The sequence below is a fragment of the Punica granatum genome, chromosome 7 (genome assembly GCF_007655135.1).
Source record: "Punica granatum isolate Tunisia-2019 chromosome 7, ASM765513v2, whole genome shotgun sequence".
NCBI classification, from domain to species: Eukaryota; Viridiplantae; Streptophyta; class Magnoliopsida; order Myrtales; family Lythraceae; genus Punica; species Punica granatum.
This window is the reverse complement of record NC_045133.1, coordinates 21,279,024-21,302,987: the sequence shown is the minus strand read 5'-3', so window position 1 is coordinate 21,302,987 and position 23,964 is coordinate 21,279,024. Positions and strand designations below refer to the sequence as shown.

The window sequence follows — 23,964 nt, the reverse complement described above, 5'->3', positions numbered from 1 at the left end:
TTAGCATGTTAAATATCAGGGAAACGAAAGTGACGTACCAAACTAAGATAACCTCATTAAGTAATACTATTTAATGATTGATTTACCCAAGTAGGCGTAGGCAAAAACAGATGGCTTTTGCCAAAGGCAACCTTTAACCGACGTGACACCTATTGGTTACCTTATATTAGAACTCAAGTGTCAATCCCTCTCAATGCTTTTCCACTACAAGTGAACATCGGATTGAAACACTCTTTATGGGATTATTGTTCGGCTATTGTTAGATTAATGGGAATATTAAGATTATAAAAAGATTAATCATGAAATCATTCTTTCACTATGTGAGTCAAAATTTGAAATTATTATATACTAGGCATGATACCCGCGCTTCGTTACGGGTCCAAGAACTGCATTAAATTATTTGAAATTTTGCAAATAATATTAAGTAAAGGAGAATATTCTGTATTCTAAAAAAAAAAGAAAATAGTCCCAATTTATAAATTTGTGAAAGTTAAATTAACAATGATAATCAACTGTCGTTATGGGTCTTATTATATGGGTAAATCGAGAAAATGTATTACTTATAACACAAAAAGATAAATGTATGCTATAATCTTTAAAAAGATACAATATAGAAGAGGTTCGTGAATGAATGAAAATAAAGCATACGCATCGAAAGAAAGACATTCTTTTTTTTTATTACCTTCCTCGCGTAATTATTTGTAAAGAAAAATAAGTTGCAGGATATATATATATATATATTATCTTTTAGAAAAAGATAATAGATAGAGATGGTAAGTAGAGTGTATTGTGTCAAATAATATACTATTCGGGAAAAATTAGAAATGCTTATACACGATAGTGATAAAAAAAACATGATTCAATACTTACTTGGGAATAATAAAATTTTGTTTTCGTAGGTGAAACTATTTGTGTAAATATATAATCATAAAAAAAGTGAATAAAACTTATACACATAGGGACAAATATAGATAAAAGTTACAGAAAAAAACTAATTTTTCCGATATAACTGGTCTCATCATAATAATCTGCCTTTTCACTTGATCGTTTAATCTCGAAATATAATATCAATTGCTTGTTGAATCTTGAGGATTACATGAAAGTATAAAACTCCAAATTTGAGGATCGAAGAGCTTTAAAAAGCGTGGGAATTAGAAACAAAAGAATAGATACTCAAGAGTAATAAAAGGTTTTCATTCACAACCTAAAATTTGGAAAAAAAAATATATATATATTTCATCATAGTTATTGGTTCTTTCACCTGATCATTAATCGTGAAATATCTATTACTTATTGAATCTTGTGAATTACGTGAAAGTAGAATATTCTAAATTCGGGCGGTCCAAGAGCTTTAAGAAACGTAGGAATTAGAAATAAAAAATTAGATACCCAAGAGTGAGAGAAGGTTCCCCACTTATAAAATAAAATTTGTGGAAAAAACATTGTATTTATCCTAAAGAAAAGGTCCAATTATAATGACTAGATTATTAGCATCCGCTGGTTAACTGATTACATGTTACCTTGGTCTATCGGATTTAAAAGCGTATTGAAAAAAAAATGAGATTAAAAAATTATAAAAATATTCAAATTAATAAAAAAACATGGAGAGCGGAAAAAGTGGCGCTCGCTCTATGGTCTCATCTGGGACCTATAATAACTTCTTGTATAGTATTAAAATTTTGCTCGTTAATAGGTATACTAGATTACTAGAAATATAGGTTATAATATTGTATATGATTATTACTGCAGAGATAGAATAAGAAACTCATAGATATATAAAATGGAAATACGAAGCGTTTCAATTATAGAGTCTTTCCCAACGTGCAATAAAGTTTTTTCAATCATAAAAGGGGTTATAACTTATAAGAATTCGCATTAAACAAAACCTGTATATAGAAGAACATTGGGATTTTCTTGAAAAATTCAAACTTTGACATGGAAAAAAGCTACCCCATAGCAAAATCCAAGTGACATCTCGGAAAATCAATACGAATTTTCTGAACTTTTTCATCCACTGATAACGTCAATAAAGAATGTGAAATAATGTATTTTTTGCTCATATTAAGTATCACAAAGTAGAAATGGAGTTCACAAGTAAATAATCCTAATGCGAGAAAGAATACACAATTTCACGTAGAGAACTTACATTACTTCTAAACGATGTGATACATAGGGTAATTTTCAGCTTTGAAGATTCAGATTCTTCGAATAATTTACCAAAGTAAAAAACATTCACGTTTATCATTATTCATCGATTATGAAATTTTGACTTGAAAGCATGCCCCCCCCCCCCCCCCGTGGACTACAAGCAAAAAGTGGATCAAACCAAAGGAGGCAAGCGCCAATAACGGCATAAATATTAAACAGCGATTGTTTGATTGATTTGTGTTGTTGTACTTTTGCACTTTCTAACTCCCATTGCCGCCAACATAACGGCATGAACTCGCGGACATGCTGCCGGCAACCGCTGATATTCGCTTGGGCCTTTTATTTTATCAGCCCAGTGGGCTTGACTGATGAGGCCCATTAGTAATTGGGCTTTGATGGGCTCTGCGTCTGTAAATTCAAACAGATGGCGCCGCAGCCGCGGCGGTCAAATCTCCGTCGTACCCTCGGTGCAGCTTCTCCTCCTTCAGTGTCTTGCTTTCGTGCGATCGATGATTACTCTTCCGACAGGACCATGACAACAGTTGAGCTGCCCGACAATGAACCGCCGTGCACTGGACTACCGTGCCGCGGCGAACGGCTATGCTGCCCAGCTCCAGCAATGCTGCCGTCCCGGTGGCCCGGCCTCCTACCCGTTCGCCCGGGCCGTCCACGCCCACATGATTGCCTCGGGTTTCCGGCCGCGAGGCCACATCCTCAACCGCCTGATTGATATCTATTGCAAGTCCTCCAACCTCCCTTACGCCCGTCGCCTGTTTGATGAAATCCCTGAACCGGACGTCGTCGCGCGGACCACCCTGGTCGCCGCATACTCCGCCTCCGGGGACCTCTCCCTCGCCCGGAAGATATTCGACGACACCCCGTTGAGTATCAGAGACACTGTCATCTACAATGCCTTGATCACGGGCTACTCCCATAATAATGACGGTCACAACGCAATCACACTCTTCCGGGAAATGAAGCGTCATGGATTAAACCCTGAGGAGTTCTCCTTCACGAGTGTTATTGGAGCACTCTCGATGGTCGCCGAACGGGAGTCTCAGTGCCAGCAGTTCCACTGCGCCGCATTGAAGTCGGGAACTTTGAAGATAACTTCGGTCTCCAATGCTGTTATTTCAGCTTACGTGAAATGTGCATCTTCTCCATTGGACTCCTCCTCATCATTGATGAGTTCCGCGAGAAAGCTCTTTGACGAGATGGATAGGAGGGACGAGCTGACATGGACGACCATGATCGCAGGGTTAGTGAGGAATGGCGATCTTGAGGTTGCTCGTGAGTTCCTCGACCGGATGGATGAGAAGCTGGGAGTCTCATGGAATGCAATGATCTCTGGGTATGTGCACCACGGTCGATTCGAGGATGCGCTAGCCCTTTTCAGGAAGATGCATTCTTCCAAGATTTACTTGGACGAGTTTGCCCTCACAACCACTATTAGCGCATGCGCTAATGCAGGGTTGCTCAGACACGGGAAGCAAGTCCACGCATATGTTCTGAAGACTGAGAAGAACCCTTCACGGGATTTCTCCTTATCGGTGAATAATTCACTGATTACTTTATATTATCGATGTGGGAATTCGCATTTGGCGAGGAGGATCTTTGATCGAATGCCTGAGAGAGACCTCATCTCATGGAATGCGGTCTTATCAGGATATGTAAGTTCAGGACAGATCGAAGAGGCAAGGACCTTCTTTAGGGACATGCCTGAGCGGAGCCTGCTGGCATGGACGGTGATCATCTCAGCATTAGCCCAGAATGGGTATGGAGAAGAAGGATTGAAGGTTTTCAATCAGATGAGGCTTGAGGGATTTGACCCATGGGATTATACATTCGCTGGGGCAATCACTTCCTGCGCTGTACTTGGGTCCCATGAACATGGACGGCAGCTCCATGGGCAGATCATGAAATTGGGGCATGACTCAAGCCTTTCCGTGGGAAATGCCCTAATAACAATGTATGCGAGGTGTGGGACGGTGGAAGATTCTTACAATGTGTTCCTCACCATGCCCTGTTTAGATTCCGTCTCTTGGAATGCAATGATTGCAGCACTTGGACAGCATGGGAAGGGCGCTCGAGCCGTTGATCTCTTCCAGGAGATGCTCAGGGAAGAGATTGCTCCTGATAGGATAAGTTTCCTCACTGTGTTATCTGCTTGTAGTCATGCAGGATTAGTAACCGAAGGGCGTCGGTACTTTGGTTCAATGCAGATTTATGGTATAGAACCAGGGGAGGACCACTATTCCCGTCTAGTCGATCTTTTGTGCCGAGCGGGAAAGTTTGAGGAAGCAAAGGATGTTATAGATTCGATGCCTTGTGTCCCAGGCCCGCCAATCTGGGAGGCTTTTCTCGCTGGATGCCGTGTTCACAACAAGATAGACTTAGGGGTTGAAGCAGCCGAGAAGCTACTGGAGCTGATCCCTCAGCATGATGGGACGTACGTGCTTTTGTCCAACATGTATGCTACTGCTGGAAAATGGAAAGAAGTGGCCGAAGTTCGGAAGTTAATGAGGGAGCGAGGGGTGAAGAAGGAGCCTGGGTGCAGTTGGATCGAAGTTGAGAGCATGGTCCATGTTTTCCTTGTGGACGATACCGCTCACCCAGAGGTGAAAGAGGTATATAATTATTTGGAATGGTTAGGAATTGAGATGAGGAAACTTGGGTACGTGCCCGACACGAAGTTTGTTCTGCATGAAATGGAGTCGCACGAGCACAAGGAGTATGCACTTTCGACCCACAGTGAGAAGCTTGCAGTCGCTTTCGGACTGATGAAGCTGCCCCAAGGAGCAACCGTTCGGGTCTTCAAGAACCTCAGGATCTGCGGGGACTGCCACAACGCCTTCAAATTCATGTCGAAAGTTGTGCAGAGGGAGATTGTGGTGAGGGATGGGAAGAGGTTTCATCACTTCAGGGATGGAGAGTGCTCCTGTGGTAATTACTGGTAGGCTTGGAGAGCTTCAGCTAAGGATTTTATAGATCAGATGTTTTTCGATTCGATCCCGGATCCTTGGCCATATTCTTTCTTTGAATGGAATGAGACAAAGCTCAGCAAAGGAAACTAATCCTTCCTTAAAACAGATGTTAGAGATGCCAATTATTGGCTGCTTTGATTGCTCGAATTTGTGATATTTTCAGATACATTTTTTCCAGAATATTTTGAAATTCATAGATGCTCTTACTCGAACATCGATCTATTATCACTGAATCATTTACTCAGATTATGACAAGATACTTTCAATACATTATTTAGTAGACACTGTTGTACAAACACCAAAATAAGCTAATTACAAGGTCGAAGCAGACCGCTCAAGAAAACGCAATTACAAATTCATAACCTGAGGACAGCTCCCTCAGTAATTTTCCATCCCGAGTCGGCGCAGGACATCTCATACCTTGTTGTGTACGTCCTGCTGTAGGAATCATTCCGCTCGGGATTCTTAACATCTGTCAGGCGCGCAGACTCCTCAAGCGTGACTTCTACTGTGGCCCTCCTCCCATCCAATGAAAGAGTCACACTGTCGATCCCAAGATTGAGCAGGGTGTAGTCCCAGAACCAGCCGTTTTGAGCAATCTCGGCTGCACGATCTGTCCATATCTTCAACATCTGACCGTCCAATACCTGCCAAGCATTATTATCTATCATCCATTAAGGAAGGTTCCCACCTATACCGAATTCATAATGATTCTGTTACACCGGATCAATCAGAAGGTGAAAGAAATTACCAAGGCAAATGATTGCTGTAAAGTAATTAATCTATTAATTTGCTGGTGCCAGCTTAACCAATTTGGCTTGAACCGAGCAATTTCATTACAGAGTTATAATTATTTTGCAGAAACCCTTGACAATAAGTAATGCAGCGGGTAACAATAATTGTGCTGCTCAATCACCACTGATAGAAATCAACATCTTGCACTATCATCTTTCGCCATCAACATTGGCCCGAGCAAAAGAAATACATCCAAGAAGAGGAAAGAAAGCTCACCTCAGGTAATTTTTCAAGACAATGATCGGGCCCAAGGGCCTGCGATTTAATGACCTGCCACTTGCGAACAAGAGATTCTGCAAGTCTAGCATCCATTCTTGGCAATTCCTCTGACATTTCTTTTAGTGACCCACCTGAAATTTCTTAATATGTTAACCACAGGAGAAAGTTTCAAGTTTCAAGTTTCATCAACAGCAATTTGCAAGACAATAAAGCAAACAAAACAGTAAAACAAACTGGTACATTATACTGCCGTTAGTGTTTTTTTTTTTTTGGCCAGTATGTCTCTTGAATTCAGATCGTACCTACACTCATAACATCAGATGCCATTGCAGCACCAACTTCTTTGCGCAAAACTGATGATCCTTTCTTAGCAGGTAAATACTTGAGACCAACTAAAGTGATCAGTCCAATTGCCGCACCAGCAGACATGATCTTCACACTCGCATCCTTAATTTTGTCTGCAATTGTCATGTCTTCACTTCTTCCTACTGACGATATATTATTCACGGGAATCTTAACTGCCTCCATAAGATCCTCCTTGTCAGACCCTTCTGCGGGCTCTAAGTTCTCCATCTCTGGAAATAAATACTCTGCTGGGTCCACATCTTCCTGAAGCCGTCCGTCCACGCTCTGCTCCATGTGGCCCTTGAGAGGGAAAACTTTCTGGAGTGCTTCAATGGCACTAGCCTTCACATTCCCTAGAACTGCACCAGCTTCAGCCCCTATTCTCACGATAGCAGCAGCCGCTGCCAATGGGGAACCACCGACTCCTTCGAGCCTCTCTAAGTATCTAAGGACAGTGGGATCATCATAATAGTCACCAAGTTTGAACTGTATATCTTTAGTGTCCCTAAATCTGGGGAAAACCACCTCCATTAACCATGTCTCCAACAATTTACAAAGCCCAGGAAGATCACTATCCTCATCATCCCTTGAGTTCTCCAAGACAAATTCCACAATTGAGGGATCTCTGTAGGATGAACTATCACTATCTAGGCCCAACCACGAGCGGCACTCATCTAGCTCACCCACCAGAAGGGAACAAAGACCCCTTTCCAGAGCAAAGTCTCTCTCCCGATCCTCTCTAGGGACATACACAGGAGTAGAATTCATTACAGCCGTTTTGGTCTGTTGAAGCTGCTGGAAAAGGTTGTCAGCATCTTGTATGAGATGTGGTTTTTTACCAACAAATGCCTGCACCACAAGTGCAAGAGCCACTCCATAGACTTCAAAGCTCTCTGCCGGAATATTTCCCGGTGTAGCAGCAAAAAGATCGACCTTTCGTGTAAACAGTTGAAAAAAGTAAGACAATAAGTTTATATCTGACAATTAAACAATAAGATAGACGAAATAGGGGAAAGAAAATTTTTTTTAATGTTCTACCTGCTCAGCTGCAGTCATTCGTAAAAAGGCCTCATTCATGAAATCTTCTCGAGTGAATCCACCAGCGACTGCCGCTGCTCCCCCTCCTCCAACTGCCCATAATATGTTTCTCACACCATGGAGGCCCTCTTCTCTCTTGTGCCTGTACTCATCATGTAGCGGCAGAGCAAGGAGCTCCAGGACACATCTAGGAGTTATCTCTTCCAAAGTCTCATCAATCTGTGCTTGTAGATCCGGCGCAAGGCTACTGGCTCCTTCCTCCTATACGTCAACGTTGCATTGCATAAGTCAAAACTTATCTATTGATGCAGCTTAAAGTTCAGAAGTGGACGACGCCAAGAGAACATAGCATCTCTAAGCCGTGCTTCGCATGATCCATCAAAGGCCAATTGAGATTCACGAAAGCTACAAATTTTGCGGGTCATGGAACTCCACTTCAAAAGCTTGTTAAAGAAACATCTCCATGGAGGAAGTTCAATGCCAACAGTTCAAAAAATTAACGATCTTCCCCAACCTCCAGAGACGATTTCAAAGCAGCTTCTGAACATAAAGCAATCACACGCCCTCCATCGACATATCCTACACTCCGATTGATCATATTACTGCAACTCCTAAAGAATCCCATAGAATGAGCATTGAGTACCTGTAGCAGCCTCAAAGCTCTCTCGAGCACCTCACAGCCGCCGACGAAGTCGGGCGGGTCCAAAGACATTGCGTCCCTGGACAAGTCCACGTAAGCCAGCGCCATTGCTAGCACGATGTCTTGCTTGAAAGCCTTGGGCAGCCTCTCCTTCAGCAAGCTCTCGCCGATATGGAGCACCACCTCGGCCTCTCCAGCTTCTTGCAGCACGCACAGAGCTCCGGGAACCTGCCAAGGTAGCACAATTCAGCTCTCAATTCGGGGTCATCTTCTCGACGAAGCCGAGCAGGACAGGCGCATGAGATTACCTTATCCCAGGGGACGTCAGTGAGGATAGTCTCCTGCTCGTCCTCGGCGAGTCCCTGGTTGTAGTCCCTCCGAGAGCTGGGGTTGGCGAGGGTCTCGCAGGCTGCTTGGAGGATCTGGCGGCGGCTGATGAGAGCTTCGTCGCTGAAGCCGTACTGGGGCGGCTTGCAGGCCCTGGCCTCGTAGGCCCGCCTGATGCCGTCCCCGAGGAAGTGGGGCTCGGCGCCGAGGACCCGGTAGAAGTCGATGGGGATGGGGAGGTGGCGTTCGGGAGGCGCAAGTGGGGGAGGAGCGAGGGTGGCGGTGGCAGTGGCAGTGGAAAGGGAGGAGGAGGAGTCAGTGCCGACGGCGGTGTATTGGAAGTCGGAGAGGAGGCGGTCGGCCCATTTGCTGGCGGAGCAAGGGCGGAGGTGGGGATTGGAGGAGGGTCTGAGGAGAAGAGGGAGGAGAGGAGGCGGCGGCGGCGAGTAAAGGCAAATGCCGAGCCGGCCGGTGTGGCTCAGTGACTCCATCGAAGTGCAAACTTAACTTTCACTTACAGGCCGACCTTAAACCCTCCGCTGCCTCCCCTTCAATGATGGGAGTACCGGCAACGGAAATTTTTTCAATCTGTTACGCTATTTTTTCTTTTTGTGACGTAGAACTCGTTTGATTTCACAATTTAATTTTAAGATTTTAACTCTAATTTTTAACTCTACTCATTACATAATAATAATAATAATCGACAACACAATTATTAATTTTTTTTTCTTCAATTTTTTTAACCATTCAATTCAATTTTTAATAATAAATTCTCTCAATTATTTATTACTTTTTTCACAATTCAACAATACATTCATCACTTTTTTTAACTATTCATCACTTTTTCACATATTTTTTTCTTATAATTCACCATCACAATCATTACAAATTAATTAAAATTAAAATTCAACTCAACTCAACTCAACTCTAAAACCAAATATAGCATTCACAGCTTCAACTATTCCAAGATACTCGATCAGTACATGTTGCCGAGGCAGTCCCAACCACATGGAATAACCGTGCCATCGATGTCATGGCCTAGTTGATCGATTTGACCTCATCGTGCCCCCCGGCAAGATATTCTGGTCAGTTTAGGCCATACTATGCTATTGCTGGTGACATTCCTCCTTCCATCATATAGATGTCGTCTTCGTCCATTGATTCGTCCCGGAAGAAAACCATGAAATGTCTGATCTCGTGTATGCATATCGGTTGCTTTTTTTCTTGAACAACATATCAGATAGGATAGATGTATATTCCATTGAAATTTATTTGAGGATTCATATATATAATATAACAACCCGGTGTGCCTAAGGCTCGACTCTCTTTCAGCAAAGTCGATTTCGCAACATGATGTGTGGTGGGGGAAGTCAGGTCTTTAGGCCGTAGCTGGACATTCTTTCATGTTAGATATATGAATCAAACCCTCAGGTTAGAAAGTGCAGTTCCTCCTCAACCATGAATAGAGGATCTGAAGGAGGTGAGGTTTGGAGAAGACGTGCCGGAGCGGAGTTACATCCTAATGGTGTGCATGTTTATAACAAGCTTACAGCAGAAAGGAATGAAATAAAATCACTATCATATATATGACTTATGCCATTTCGTATAATATTTTCAATTCATTTCATTCCTTTTCAATTTACTCGCACCAAGCGTGCGTGACAAGAAATAAAATTAATAGGACTAGGATTTAAATATAGTTTTAGTATTACTTAATATTTACAATCATTTTCCGCACTTCGCGGCAAATGGGCTTAGGTGTGTAAGGCCCATGGGACTAGCCCAACTAGGAGCCGTCCATGATTAAAGACTCGAGGACCCGACTCGAGAATCTGCGGCACTACCCGATTTGAACAGCTGCTGGAGGAAGATAATTCGAGAAAAAAGTCATTAAATGTTCTAGTTGGGCTGATCATATCAGTTAGTAGAAAGCTAGTTGTTAGCTCGTACTAAGGGAGGAGTTTCGATTCTTTCCTAAACGGCATTATCGCACAAATCTGGACATATATGAGGACAACTACGTGACTCTACATGATAGCGGGAGTTATTTCCTTGGTTTGCATACCGGACATAGAGAGTTAGCGCAACACACAAGGTCATTAGCCCAATATAGGAATTTGTTGGATATTCTTCCTTTTGTGGTTGGTGCGTGCGAATCAAGGCAGAGGCACGGCTGATGCCTTAAATCTGACGTACAGGGGGTCTTTCCCTGGAGGAAGATGACGTTTATGGAGATTGCTAGAAGATTTAACAAGCATATCATCATAATTTGGCAATTTTCATAATATTAGCTAGGTAATATATTTTGTTTCCTAGTATAGCTAGCTACTTCAGTAGCACAAATTTTATTACATATTATGTTGCTTATTTTCTTAGGATAAGGTCGAGATCTGCTCTTTAGGGTTTCCTAGGACCGCCTTATAAGAGTAGACGACACCACTCAATATAGACCCCCTTCGACACATCAATCAAACGCACTTATCTTTTCTATCATTATTTTTATTGCACCGCACCTTCAATATCTATTTTTCTCACACCTTTACATACCATGCGCTAAACTGCTTTCCGGATCAATCCTATCGACCTCCTGGGCGATTAGTATTTGATATATATGATTGAAAACGCATGTATGATACGTGTAAATAAATTAATTACTTGTATGTTAATTAAAGAAAGTATGGCGTAAAAAAGCACATACCCGTCTGGTAATCAAGATATTCTAAATTCAATACGTACTCGTATACCTTCATTAGTTATTAAAATTTTTATCTCATTGTATGGACCTACCAAAAAGAAAAAAAAAATACTTGTATCTTTCAATCAAGTAATGTAATTGCTTTTTACATAATTTGCTTGAGTTATCAGTAATTTATTTAGATTTTCTCAAGTAAATATTTGTATGTACCATACTTGCATTTTAGGTGTATGTATCATAAAGTTTAACTATATTGATGATGTAAAGAAGGGTCAAATTGACCTAAGATTTATAAAAGAGACCTGATGCAACTCGTCCATCCCAGCGACGAAATAGTCTATTTATTTCAAATTTAATTACATTAGAATTGAATAATTCAAAATTTCAAATTTATATCTCTTTACTGATAAATTACATGCGAGCACAAAGTCTTATCTTCATTCACATGAATATGGTTATATATATATATATATATATATAAGGGCTTACACTATCGAGTTAATCTAGACAATCTAGAATAGGAAATATCTAGGAAAAATATATAAACAATTGCCAACTAATAGATATATCACATAATATCTCGTGATAACAACATCGAGTAGATAAGAAAACTGAATACACTCAAAATTATATCTCTATATCGCTTAGTAGAAAATAACAACACCGAGTAGATAATAAACTGAATATAGTCAAAATTAAATTTCTATATCGCTTAGTAGAAAATAATGGCACATGAATGGATAATCAAACTGAACGTGGGACTCCCCGAAAAGTGAAATCCCAATTTATCCGAGGGTTGAAGTATTTTTAGTAAATATAGTTGATATAAACACGATTTCGTCAAATCCTCGGTGAAGAAGATCTCGGGCAAAAAGAAAAGTTAGATCTTAAGAGGATGATCTATAAGAGGATCTTATATATAATTAGTTCATATATGAATACGAATGATAAAAAAGATTGCCATTGACTAGCTGCCTGGCAATTCAAGCTAGAGAATATGACCAGAAGAAACCCTAGACTGCGAAGTTTCCTTTGCTCGATATGCTTCGAATTTCGCCCCCTAAGCGAGAAAACGCTACACCGCTGCAATCTCCCCTACAAGTGCCGCGACAAGACTTTTTGCAGGCCTTGTATGGCCAAGTTCATCGAAGTGTCTATTAGGCAGGGACGCGCTAAGATAAGCTGTCCGGGCAGCTTAGAATGTACTGAGCCGCTGGACCCACAGATGTGCAGGGAGCTCGTCTCCGAGGAACTGTACAGTCGATGGTGTGACCTCAGTAGCGAGGGCAGCCTTCTAGGGTTTGATAAGTGCTACTGCCCAAACCCAGACTGTAAGGAGCTGATCATCAATGAGTGCGGCCGTACCAGGCGTCCCAGGAGAATCACCTGTCCCAGCTGCAAGCAGCAGTGCTGCTTCCGCTGCGCGCTCCCTTGGGATGAGCGGAAGAAGCAACACAAATGCGACGGAGCAATATCTTTCGTGGAGAGAAAAGGGTGGACGCGGTGTCCCGGGTGCAAGAACTATGTGCAACGCAGCCATGGGTGCCGGACGATCCGCTGCAGGTACGCGCTGACCTAGCTAAGGTTTTGAATTGAATCCAATAAAGTAATTATAAATTAGGATGCCATTATCAAACCTAAAGACGAGAACTTTTATGGTGCAATCACTTTTTTTTTTGTGCAATCAATTTTTGAATCGTTTGGATCGCAAATTATACTTAAAAATCATACAAAGAGTGCAATCTGCACTATATGCGGCATTACATGTAATTTTAATCCGTAAAATCGTCCATGTGGTAAGTGTAATCTTGAGTTATAATTTGAAAAGATAAATTTATTATTTGGTGGAATCAATTATATTAAACTTTGCGTATGTGCATTTAATGGATTATTTTATATTAAAATTTGCGAAATATAATTTTGAATATGTAATAATCATACAAATAAATTTAAAATTGAATTAAAAAGAAGGGAGTGCTGGAATGTTGGAGGGAGGAGGAGAAAGAAGAGCGAGGGAAGCTGTGGGAGAAAAAAAAGGTTAGAGAAACATGGAGATATAAAATTACAGAATTATCCTTCGATGTTAATGGCTATTAAATTTTTCTTCAATTTGTAATATAGATATAGATAATGGGTGGGCATGATCTGGTTGTGCAGTGTTAGGGAAATCGTGTCGAACCAAAAGAATGGCTCGATTGGTTTCGATTCGGAAGTATAAGTCGAACTGTTACCATTTTTATGAGAAAAATGAAATGGAATACGATCCCCTTTACAATTTGGTTAACCAAATCTTCCTAAAAAGTATTAAACCTAGATAAAATAAACGAGTTCGGTTTGATTGGACGCAGTTCTTATGAGTACAACCATGAATTAAAGTCCGTGTTAGTGAATCTTAGCATTTTATTGTTTTATTTTTCAATTTATTTTCTCAAAAGTTATTATTTTAATTATTCTGGTGATTTTATTATAGTTATATTAGTTATTTCAATTTTTTGAAAAGTAATTTTAATTAAAGAGGTTCATTAATTTAACTCGGCAACTTGTGGTTAATCTAATTGAATATATATTAACAATTCATTAACCAAACTACTTTTTGGCTAAAAAGCCCCCACTTAATTGAATATCGGTTCAAGCGGTTCGGTTCTTTTTGGTTTAGTTTGATTTAATTTGGTTTAGTTCGACTTGACTCAGTTTGGCGATTTGATTCAACCTTTTGGTTCTTCCTCTCTCCCAGCCGTGGATATAATAACATATGTGAAAATATCGGGACAGGATGATAGACTACGATTTCTTATATAGAAAGTTTAATCATCCCGATCGAACTTGAACCAATTAATGCCTTCTCTTTGGTTTGGTACGAGGTGATTTTGCGGAATGGTGCGGCACAGTACAGGATTTTCTTTTTCTTCTTTTTCACACTCTTAGTTTCATGACCAAAGTTTATATATCGTACTTTCAACATTTTGCGTAGTTTCACTTTTGTTTATGTTAATTAATGTGTGCAGATGTGGGACAAAATTTTGCTACGACTGCGGATTAACCGACGAGAAGGGGATACACGATTGTTGGATCAAGAGAAGGCTCAGAAGAATAAGAGAGGGGTTGAGAGAGAGGTCGAAGTATCGATTGGGAATGCGTTGCAGATTAAGTAGTTACCTTATTGGTTTTTAAACAGGATTAATGTTCAGTGAATTATGTAAAAAACCATGATTTGGTTGACATTCAACGTTGAAAACACAAATTTTCACCACTAAGTTAGTAGATGTGTCGATATGCTTTTGTCATCCACAATATTAATTTGCATGGTGATGCCGTCATCGTGTGTTCAGTAATGGAGCTGTTGCCAAGTTCTTTTGGCGACCTGCTACCTCTCATCATGGGTTGTTCACTAATGTATTACGGAATCCGGTCACTTTCAAAAACATGTTTAGTCGATATTGTTTTTCGAGTACAGCTAGACGGCTAGGAGGCAGCTGTCGGAGTCGATTAACAGACGGACTCTGAATTTCCGCATTCTGCTTCTCGCAGCCATCCCTTACAGGAAACTTGACCAAATAAACAAGTGGCGTTTACTGTTAAATTGAAATCATCACAAGTCAGATTCAACTAATCCGTGTAAAATCATCAGAACAGATAAGCAGACAATGCAACATCAGAGCTCGAAGAAGTCCTGAACAGAGATGTATTTCCTGTACAATGCTCTCTTATTCCTCCACTGTACAGATGCACAAATGCTGATTCTGAAGCAGCTCTATAAGATGCACTTCGATCCTCGAAAGACCTACTTTGCTTGCAAGAGAGTTTTCCGGCCGCTCCGGAACATAAACATAACATAATATTACAACAATCGATACAGTACAGTAAAGTATAAATGAATTTTCCTGGTTATACTATGCCGAACTTAAACCTTCGGGAAGGGACTCACTGTCTGGATCAGGGGATAGGAATCGTCGACAGGCATAAAACATTGCAGAGTGGAAGGCTGATGGATTATCGATGAAGACAAAGTGTCCGCCCTGCACATTATCATTTTTGGGTCATACACATGTGAACTGGTCCATTCTTCTTAGTAACTTGACATATTAGGAGATACTGAACTGTACAGTTCATGTTGGCTTTCTATGTGAACCAACTCAATCTCGCTTGGAACCAACCCTCTCCTTTTCAATTAATCAAATACGTGTTTTAGAATGACATTTTACATCATTAGTTGAAACGATGCTGGACATATTAGACCCAACCTGAAGCTATGAGTGCTTAGCTTGACATGCAGCAACTATGCTTGTGTATGTGTCAGAGAGAGAGAGAGAGAGAGAGTGGATACCTGAGGGACCCGAATAATTTCGCAGGGGACTTTCATATTCTTCCGAGCTTCCTGAGCCCCTTGATAATTCATCCAGTCTTGAAAACCATATATGAAGGTGGTTGGCACCTTCCACTCCGATGCACTGTAACACAGGGAGGACAAGAGACGTGAATTTCCATTGGCTGCTTAATGATCATATTGCGTAATCCTTACGCTTATCAGGATCTTATATCTCACTACCACTCAAATCACAAAGCAAAATGCCGTTCTGTTCTAGAAGCAAGGAGCTACTTTTGCACTTCTCCAAATTCATGAAAGTACTGACTGCTAACCTACCCAATAATAATAACTCTATAAGCACATATACGGCGAGCAATTGTATACCAACCAAATACACAATATGGATCTCAGATATCAAATTTCAGGTCACAGTACAATTTTGGAAGTTCATATATGAAGATCAAGAGCGGACCTGTGCAAGAGAGGAGACCTAGCAAATGCTCCAAATGAGAATATATGTTTCAGACAGAGTTCACCACTAGCTTTAGCTGCCAATGTGTGATAGACATAATCTGGACAAGAGAGGCCAGCCTCAGTACAACTAAAATTGGATAATATTCATATTAACCAAACTTTCTATATGATACCTGTCAGCAATCTCGACTCTTCTTCAGTTAAAGTGGTCCCGCTTGAATAAGAACCAAATCTAGCACTTGTATACCTCCTTACCAGATGTGGACCCCAAGGGCCCAACCCTCTGAAAAAGATGAGCATAGATATATAAGGACAATGTAGTCGGGGCAAATTTTTCCTCTAGTGAGAAGTTAAAGTAGCCAACAAACCAACTCATGGAAGACGAATATATTTCTCATGAGACAGTGTTAGGAGAATGAAAAAGAGGATAAGGGCTGCAGCATATTAACCTGATAAGCTTCTGAGGAGTGAAATTAGACTCCCACAGATGGTTCAGAATAGCTCCCTTCCATGTTGCTCTAAATCGAGTAAGCCATTCAGACTTTGCCTCTGCTTCCGAAGAAAAACCAGCAGGTCCAACTAATATCAAGTGTTGAACATGCTCAGGATGCTGTAGCCAAAAAAAAAAGAAAGGGTGCTAAATATTTCCATTGCTCTTAATCTATCCCTACGAATGTAATATCGATAACAGAAATCTCTGTAAGTAACCTTGAGGGCATATTTAGCCGCTACGTATCCTCCAAATGAATGTCCTAGCAATATAAAGTTGCTGAGGTTTTTGGCCTTACGCCATTCCTCAAAAGAATCGATGAACCACGCCTCAGTTTCTACAGAACCAAATAAAAAGGACCTGATTCAGCAACTCATCCATCATTAAAAGTAGACATCTCAAGAGTTTGCAGCTATATGCTGAGCATAACATCCTTGTTGCTTTAACAGGATTGTGAATTAAACGAACCTTCCGTGCTTTTGCATGTGAAATCAGGCCTGCTTGATCCTCCCCAACTGTAAAGACATTAGACCATGAAACCGAGTTACAAGTGTCTCCCACGAATTAACAGAACATAACAGTACTCCAACTATGACTACAACTGAAGACAGGAGCATATTTGTTCTTGCACCCAAAGCACAACAGCCAGAACGCCAGGGAAAATTTGTTTTTTCCGATAAAACAAACATCGACTTTCATGAAGGGACTTACCCGAGCTGATCGATGGCAATGACCCTGAAACGACTGGCGAGGGCATCGTAATTCCGAAAGAAGAAACCTTGAGAAGCACCGTACCCATGAACCATAACTAGTGTGGGCGAATCATCATCTTTGCTGTCAAATGTAACAGTGTTGATGAACCTCGGCTCATTGCTTTTGGAGCGAAACCACCTAATTTTGGATCCTGGAGGGCCTGTGCCTATATTAACCTTTTCTTGAACATACGGTGTCCTGCATTCACACAATTTTTTTCCGTATTATACCCATTATAATAACTTGTATACAAGCATTAAACTCGCAAACTACCTGAGATTGGAATACTCTATTCAAAGTGCAAAATAAACAGATGAATTTAAAAGATATTCCATTTCGGTGCAATCGCAGTAACAACGACTTATCAGCAACAAAAACGGAACTCAATCATTCGTAGAACCGTACGGGGTCAAAAGCTATTCCCTTGTGCTGGATTCAAGACAACATCCAAAGGTTCCAAACAATTAACAAACCGTACGATGAAAAGCTCGTGATTCAATTAAACGCTACCATTCATTTCCGAGAAACAAGCGAGTTCAGCGTCATTCGTATATGCGGAGCTGAAATGGGTGAGAGCTTATCCAAGTTCAGATTAGAAAGCTCAACCGAATTCTCCGTTACCAGCAATTTGTCGGAGCTCGATCAGTTTGACACAGAGAGAGAGAGAGAGAGAGAATCACCTGACGACGGAGAGGAGCCGCTTCTCGGCGGCGATGATGTGGTCGGTGGAAGTGGGGATCCAACGGAGCACCGAAGGCCATAACGACCGGGACTTGGCCTCCGCGGCAGCAGCCGCACCTCCCGTGGTGGGAGGGGCGGCGCCGGACGATCCGAGCTCGGCCTTAGCGATTCCCTCTGCCATTACTCTCGAAATCGGGGTCGGCCACCGGAGGCGAGGAAGGCTCATGCGGTGTCGGTGACGATGCAGGGGAGGGGAAGCAAAAACTGCTTTTTTTCTTCAACGTCGGTTCTTCGAAATGCTTTATATACGGGAAAATAACTGGAAACCGGGTGGAATCGTGGGGAGAAGGCTTTCAGTGCGGCCCAAGAAAACTAATTAATGTAAAGTTTGGGGTGTTTTCTGCAAATTTTCAATTTCTCTGCTTTTTTTTTTTAGTTTAAAGAAAAAAGAAAAAAAAATTCGCTGCAAAATTTCCTATTTTGATTTTTGCCAAAATTTGCAGTATTCATTTTCTTTTCTCTTTTTTCTTTTTCTTTTGGGAAGATCTCAATGTATTAGTTCGTCATTTGATATGAGTTTACTTTTTTGGAAAATAACTCATCTCTTAATTTGCAGTAAATTGATTAATTAGATTTTATTTCTCATTTAATTGAATGCCGCACTAACTGTTGTTAGTAGATTTTAAAAGAATTGTCTATATACTCATGAAACGGTTGACCATGAAACGACATATGAGGTTATGAGGCAAATAATCATGTAAAAGCTTATCGCTTCCAATTGCAAGAGTTAAAATTAATAAGCTATATATAGATTAGAAAAAAGATTTCAATTAACATAGTAATATTTGATTTTTTTTAAAAAAGTTAATATATTAATAATAGTTTATATCCATTCCTTGCGGAACGGAGTCAATGGGCCGCCTAAAAATTTAGCCCGTCACAAAAGAAGGTCGCTCTTGACGTGCGCTCTGACGCCTTTTTTTTTATTATTTTTTTATTTTCCTTCCTTCACTCTTTAACGTATGATCTGACGTTGGCACAGAGAGAAGTCAGAGAGAAACATTATGGGCCCATGTGCTCCGTTGGTTCGCGGAACTGACGGTGGAACTTCTTAGGCTTATTTATCGATGATGTTTTTTTGAGTATCAAATTTCATATAAAATATGTTACATATTTATCCTATATCTGTCATGAAGTTTTTTTTTTTTAATCATTAAAATATCAACTTCTGTTTTTTTTTCCTCTAATCTATCGTACTTCCATTTTTTTTCTAATTTTTAACTGATATAGCTCTATTATTGTCTTTTACCGGATGCGTTTCCATATCCTCAAAATATAACGAAATGATAAAAATACTAAGAAATATAAAAAAAACATAAAGAAAATAGTTAAAAAATAACCCCAAATTGAAGCTGGTCCTGGCAGGGTGGGGGGCATCAACGGCTGCCTACATCACAGCAATAGGCCCGAGATACACCGGTGACCTAATGTCGAAAGGTCGGGCTGCTAGTGAGACCCCCAATTCTAAAATTAACTCGAGACTTGAATATCAGTTTTGGACTTCACTAATGTGGTGGGGGTTTGGCCGACAGCCCCTACTCTCGATATGAAGTTTCTGACACACTCATGCCAGTGCGCAGGGCCACCATCAGCGTCAGCTAGGGGTGTGCACGGATATAGGATATATCCAGAATCGGTCGAAACTTACCCGTTAGGGTAGAGTTCGGATAGTTTGTATTGAAAATAGGGTAGAGTCCGGGTATTAAAATAAAGAATCGGTAAAAATCGGTTACAATTCCAGTTCCTACCTACAGGGTACCCGGAACCGAAACCAAAACTGAAACCTATATCCTGAACCTGATGATATTTACTAATAAAATAAGAGAGTAAAGTTACTACAGAATACATAATGTAAAATTGTACACAATAGCTGCTCGACTAAACGAAAAACGACGAAAGTCCTCACCATTTGAGTTTGCCACATAGAGATTAGTTCTCGAGGATCTCGATATGATCCTGCACAGACTCACTACTCAGCTAATCATTGGCCGTCAAAGCTGCCTATGCTTTGTTCTCCTGATCACCATTACAAGAGTTGAGAGATTTTTGGGACAACAAGTTAAAGGTGAGTTTTCTAGGGTTTTAAAAGCACTCCTATGTTTGAAACTTTTTTCCTTTTTTTATACTTGTCGATCCATTGGTGATCGACAAACTCCTCAAAGCCCTGTAGGTGGCTTCCCCTTACCGTAAAAAAAGGTCTAAAAAAGAAAAATTGCGTCTCTGCAGTATGCCCGAACGGTGGAGATGATGGATGACTAGAATGCAAAATCACTTGTTCCTCTCCTGGTGTAATTGAATACATGAAGCAGAACCAGTGCTCTTGGCTCTTTGTGGACAGTGACTCCGAACACCCCTTGTGAGGAAGACGATGAACAATACAAGGATGTGACATGTTTCTAAAAAAATAAAAATAAATTATGGGGCTATTATTCAATTTTAAAAAATTTACAGGTTTCAACATAGCACTCGGAACCTGTGGTATAATACAGGTTACAGATTCTGAGTAAATTCCGATTTCAGGATTCAACAGGGTAAGATCCGATTCTAAAAATCTCGAAACTTGTCCTTATAGAATAGGGTCCCAATATCGTGAAAAATATAAGAGTGTGTTTGGATTGAGAGTTGAGTTGAGTTGAGTTTTGATTTTAATTGGTTTGTAATGATTGTATTGTTGAATTATGAGAAAAAGTGTGAAAAAATAATAAATAATTGAAAAAAATAATGATTAAGTAATGATTGTATTGTTGAATTGCAAAAAATTAACGAATAGTTGAGAGAAATTAATATTAAAAATTGAATTGAATGGTTAAAAATATTTAAAAAATAAAAAAAGTAATAATTGTGATGTTGAATTGAAGATAAGTGAAATTGAGTTGAATTAAGTTGAAAATTATTGCGAATCCAAACACACTCTAAGGTACTCGGAACTGATCACCCCTAACGTCAGCTACCTGTTATTATAATAATAATAATAATAATAATAATTTTTTAATGTTTCTTAATAATTTATTATTATTTCTTGATATTTCGAGGAATTGTCAGTGACACATTTGCCTAACCTAGAATACCCCCACGATGCACCTAGTATCAATAAACGTCATAAAATTTCGACTAGTTCAATCAATACAAGACAAGTTGGCCCAATAATCCCAATCATAAGTATTTTTTTTTTCCATACATAAGATTCAAATATAAACCTTAATTAAAAAGATAAGTACAAAACTACTTCAATCAACCCATATTATATTAGTATGAGTAATAAAAGATAGCAAAATAGATTATTAAAAGGTATAGAGTCTAATGGATCTGAAATGAAACAAGAATAAAAATTGATGTTTTATAATTAAAAAATACTATATAATAGATCTTAGACAAGCATAAAAATTCCTAATTTTATATGATATTTAACCGTTGTTTTTTTCTAAACCAACCAACCATACTAGCATAGATCTCGTATAGCTAACATGGGAAATTGGATGGCCTGCCTTTCAATCGTTCAAGGAGATGAAAGATTAGTGGAGGTGCTCAGCATGAAAAAAAAGGATTGCAAAACTGATATCGAATATAAGAGATACATATGAGATGACAATTATTATTGAATAAATACCAGAGGCACAGCAGAACAGGTGGAGCTCGATTTTATTGAGATACTAGGTCTAATCATACATATTCTACCAGTATGAGCGGAGAAAATCCCGCGCCCATCTAATAAAATCAACACAAACTTCACAGCAAGAATTTCGGAGTAAGAGATTTTCCAAAGCTACAACCTCCTCCAACCGATCAAAACATGGATAATAATCAAAGTATCAGAATAAACCCACTCGCAGTCACTGGACAGGATACCCTCTTCTCGTAAGCTCTTTGTACCACGAGCTGTGCCTTTTACTCTGCTCTTGATTGACCAGCTCGAGAAGACAGGATGATGCCGACGATAAGCCCGTACAGAGCAAGTGCTTCAGCAAAGATAAGAATGAGGATCATCCCCACGAAAAGTTTGGGCTGTTGAGCATTGGCCCTGAGACATGGATAGAACCATGCTAAGATTCTCATTTCAAGCACAAAATTCATTGGACAGAAACATAACAATTTACACAGAAGTACCATTAAGTCCTAAAAGTTATATATCTATCAAAAAAATACATTCAGTAAACTCCAAAGTACACCAATAGGAAGCAAAAACTAGTCTGCCATATCAACACAACCACAAAATGGAAAAAAGTTGGTGACATCCCATTTCTTAGTGGATTGGTTAGAAATAAAGTATGCATGCATAACATTACATTGCACCAGCTGCAGCCATTAATGATTTTCCAAAAGTAACACAAGGAGGAAGAGGAACCTAAATTTTCTTTGTTGGTCGATTTCATGCTGTCACTGCAAGCAGAATGTGACATGTTTGTATAAAAAAAAGCAATACACTGGAGTTCAAGGTTAATGATTATCAACCACAACTAGGACTCGATGAATCTCATACATAGCTTTTCAACTTCAAAACCTAAGTCCCAATCTCCAGAGAAAGAAGCCACCATCATATGAGCTAACTAGTGCTTCGTAATCTGCCTACGAAACGAAATAAATGAAAGAGCAAAAGAAAGCAACCGAATAATAGATAAGCTACATATAGCTTTCACCTCATGGACGAAATGCAAGAACTGAGAAAATCTTCTTTTTTAGGGAAGTCCAAGAGCTGACATTTGAATGATTCGACGTCACATCATAAGATCATAAGACAACCTATATTTTCTTGATGCATCACTTCAACTAGGCTAAGACCATTGGAGCACTGAAATTTTAAGCAATTTTCAGAAACGGTGGCTACAATTTCATCTCTTTATAATGAAATGATTGTCCGATCCGAACCCATAACATCTGCATTCCAAGCAAAATTAATTTCATCTTATTAAAGCAACCAAACAATTTTTTACAACATAAGATCTTTCATCGATTGGATAAAAGACGCAATCAATCAAGACGGACAAATCAGCAGGCAAAATCAACTGAAGAATTCCATTTTAGTTCAGCATAACAAATTAGATATTCGACAAGAGAAGATCCACATCATAACACAATAGCCAATGCTTAAAGGAAACAAAGGAAACGGTTGCAAATGAAACCAGATATCGGATCGCATTACCTGACACCAGCATCTCCGACGATGCCAATAGCCATACCGGCGGAGAGACCAGCGAGGCCACAAGCGAGACCAGAGGACAGATGCGCGTATCCATCAAAGAGGTAGTACGACTTGGCCTTAGGGTTAATCCCCGTGCTGATAATAACAGCAATAATCAGACCATAGATACCGAGCACACCAGCCATAACCACCGGCACGATCGACTTCATCACCAGCTCCGGCCTCATCACACCCATCGACGCCACACCGACGCCACTCTTCGCCGTCCCATAGGCGGCTCCCATGCCTGCGATGCACCGAGATCCAACCTCAGATCCACACAAATCCAACACAGATCCAAAAGAAGGAGACATCAAACCAAAAATTCACACTCACAAACTACACAATCAAAACTTACACGAGAAGACGAGCGCAGCGGCCGCGCCGAGGAAGCCGAAGAAAGGGGCAGTCTCATCGCCGCTGAATGTCGAAGACATCTCCTCAAGCCTTTGCTATGATCCAATTACTATGAAAAATACAGATCTGCGATAAGGCTTTCGCCGATTAGAGAGAGAGAGAGAGAGAGGGCGGAGGGGAATGGAGATTTGGGCGCTGGCGATGCTTCCCGATGAGAGAGATTTGTGTGTCTGCAATTCACCAAAAACGGGAAGACGAAAGCATCACGAGACGAGATCCAGCAATTACGATTCTGCCCTTCGTATTAGATGGGCCTGAATAAGGCCCAATGGGGGCCCATAGTCCTACGGGCCTCATCGGTTTATCGCGTGCACGTTACCACAACTTCGAGACAATTGCACCATACTCAGAGCAACCGGGCACAATCCCACATGATGCTTTAGCACTAGATCAACTGTCAAAGCACAACAACATAG

General features: G+C 40.3%; 5 protein-coding genes and 1 long non-coding RNA gene across 6 annotated transcripts; 3 read left to right on the top strand and 3 right to left on the bottom strand.

Moving 5' to 3' along the window:
- The first annotated feature begins 2,522 nt into the window (after positions 1–2,522).
- On the top strand, positions 2,523–5,344 carry LOC116213747 (pentatricopeptide repeat-containing protein At1g25360). The gene has a single exon (XM_031548794.1). The coding sequence runs from the start codon at positions 2,706–2,708 to the stop codon at positions 5,103–5,105; it is 2,400 nt and encodes a 799-aa protein (XP_031404654.1). The 5' UTR covers positions 2,523–2,705; the 3' UTR covers positions 5,106–5,344.
- A 32-nt stretch (positions 5,345–5,376) lies between these two features.
- Positions 5,377–9,077, bottom strand: LOC116213748 (protein ACCUMULATION AND REPLICATION OF CHLOROPLASTS 6, chloroplastic). Its single transcript, XM_031548795.1, has 6 exons — positions 8,478–9,077; positions 8,173–8,397; positions 7,530–7,790; positions 6,449–7,424; positions 6,144–6,277; positions 5,377–5,779 (listed from the first exon to the last, which is right to left on the bottom strand). Exons 1-6 carry the CDS (start codon positions 8,985–8,987, stop codon positions 5,489–5,491), a joined length of 2,397 nt encoding a protein of 798 aa, XP_031404655.1. The 5' UTR covers positions 8,988–9,077; the 3' UTR covers positions 5,377–5,488.
- A 3,246-nt stretch (positions 9,078–12,323) lies between these two features.
- LOC116214493 (probable E3 ubiquitin-protein ligase RNF217) lies at positions 12,324–12,770 on the top strand. Its single transcript, XM_031549894.1, has one exon. The coding sequence runs from the start codon at positions 12,324–12,326 to the stop codon at positions 12,768–12,770; it is 447 nt and encodes a 148-aa protein (XP_031405754.1).
- A 1,967-nt stretch (positions 12,771–14,737) lies between these two features.
- LOC116215587 (probable 1-acylglycerol-3-phosphate O-acyltransferase) lies at positions 14,738–18,189 on the bottom strand. Its single transcript, XM_031551346.1, has 9 exons — positions 17,895–18,189; positions 17,173–17,412; positions 16,930–16,976; positions 16,680–16,798; positions 16,421–16,581; positions 16,145–16,254; positions 15,970–16,069; positions 15,516–15,639; positions 14,738–15,207 (listed from the first exon to the last, which is right to left on the bottom strand). The coding sequence occupies exons 1-9, from the start codon at positions 18,119–18,121 to the stop codon at positions 15,082–15,084; spliced, it is 1,254 nt and encodes a 417-aa protein (XP_031407206.1). The 5' UTR covers positions 18,122–18,189; the 3' UTR covers positions 14,738–15,081.
- Positions 18,190–19,783: 1,594 nt separating this feature from the next.
- Positions 19,784–20,360, top strand: LOC116215073. The gene is made up of 2 exons (XR_004158403.1): positions 19,784–20,020; positions 20,182–20,360. It is a non-coding gene; the product is annotated as an uncharacterized LOC116215073 (long non-coding RNA).
- Positions 20,361–21,527: 1,167 nt separating this feature from the next.
- LOC116214209 (V-type proton ATPase 16 kDa proteolipid subunit) lies at positions 21,528–23,726 on the bottom strand. The gene is made up of 3 exons (XM_031549558.1): positions 23,490–23,726; positions 23,093–23,378; positions 21,528–21,973 (listed from the first exon to the last, which is right to left on the bottom strand). The coding sequence occupies exons 1-3, from the start codon at positions 23,566–23,568 to the stop codon at positions 21,841–21,843; spliced, it is 498 nt and encodes a 165-aa protein (XP_031405418.1). The 5' UTR covers positions 23,569–23,726; the 3' UTR covers positions 21,528–21,840.
- Positions 23,727–23,964: the final 238 nt, after the last annotated feature.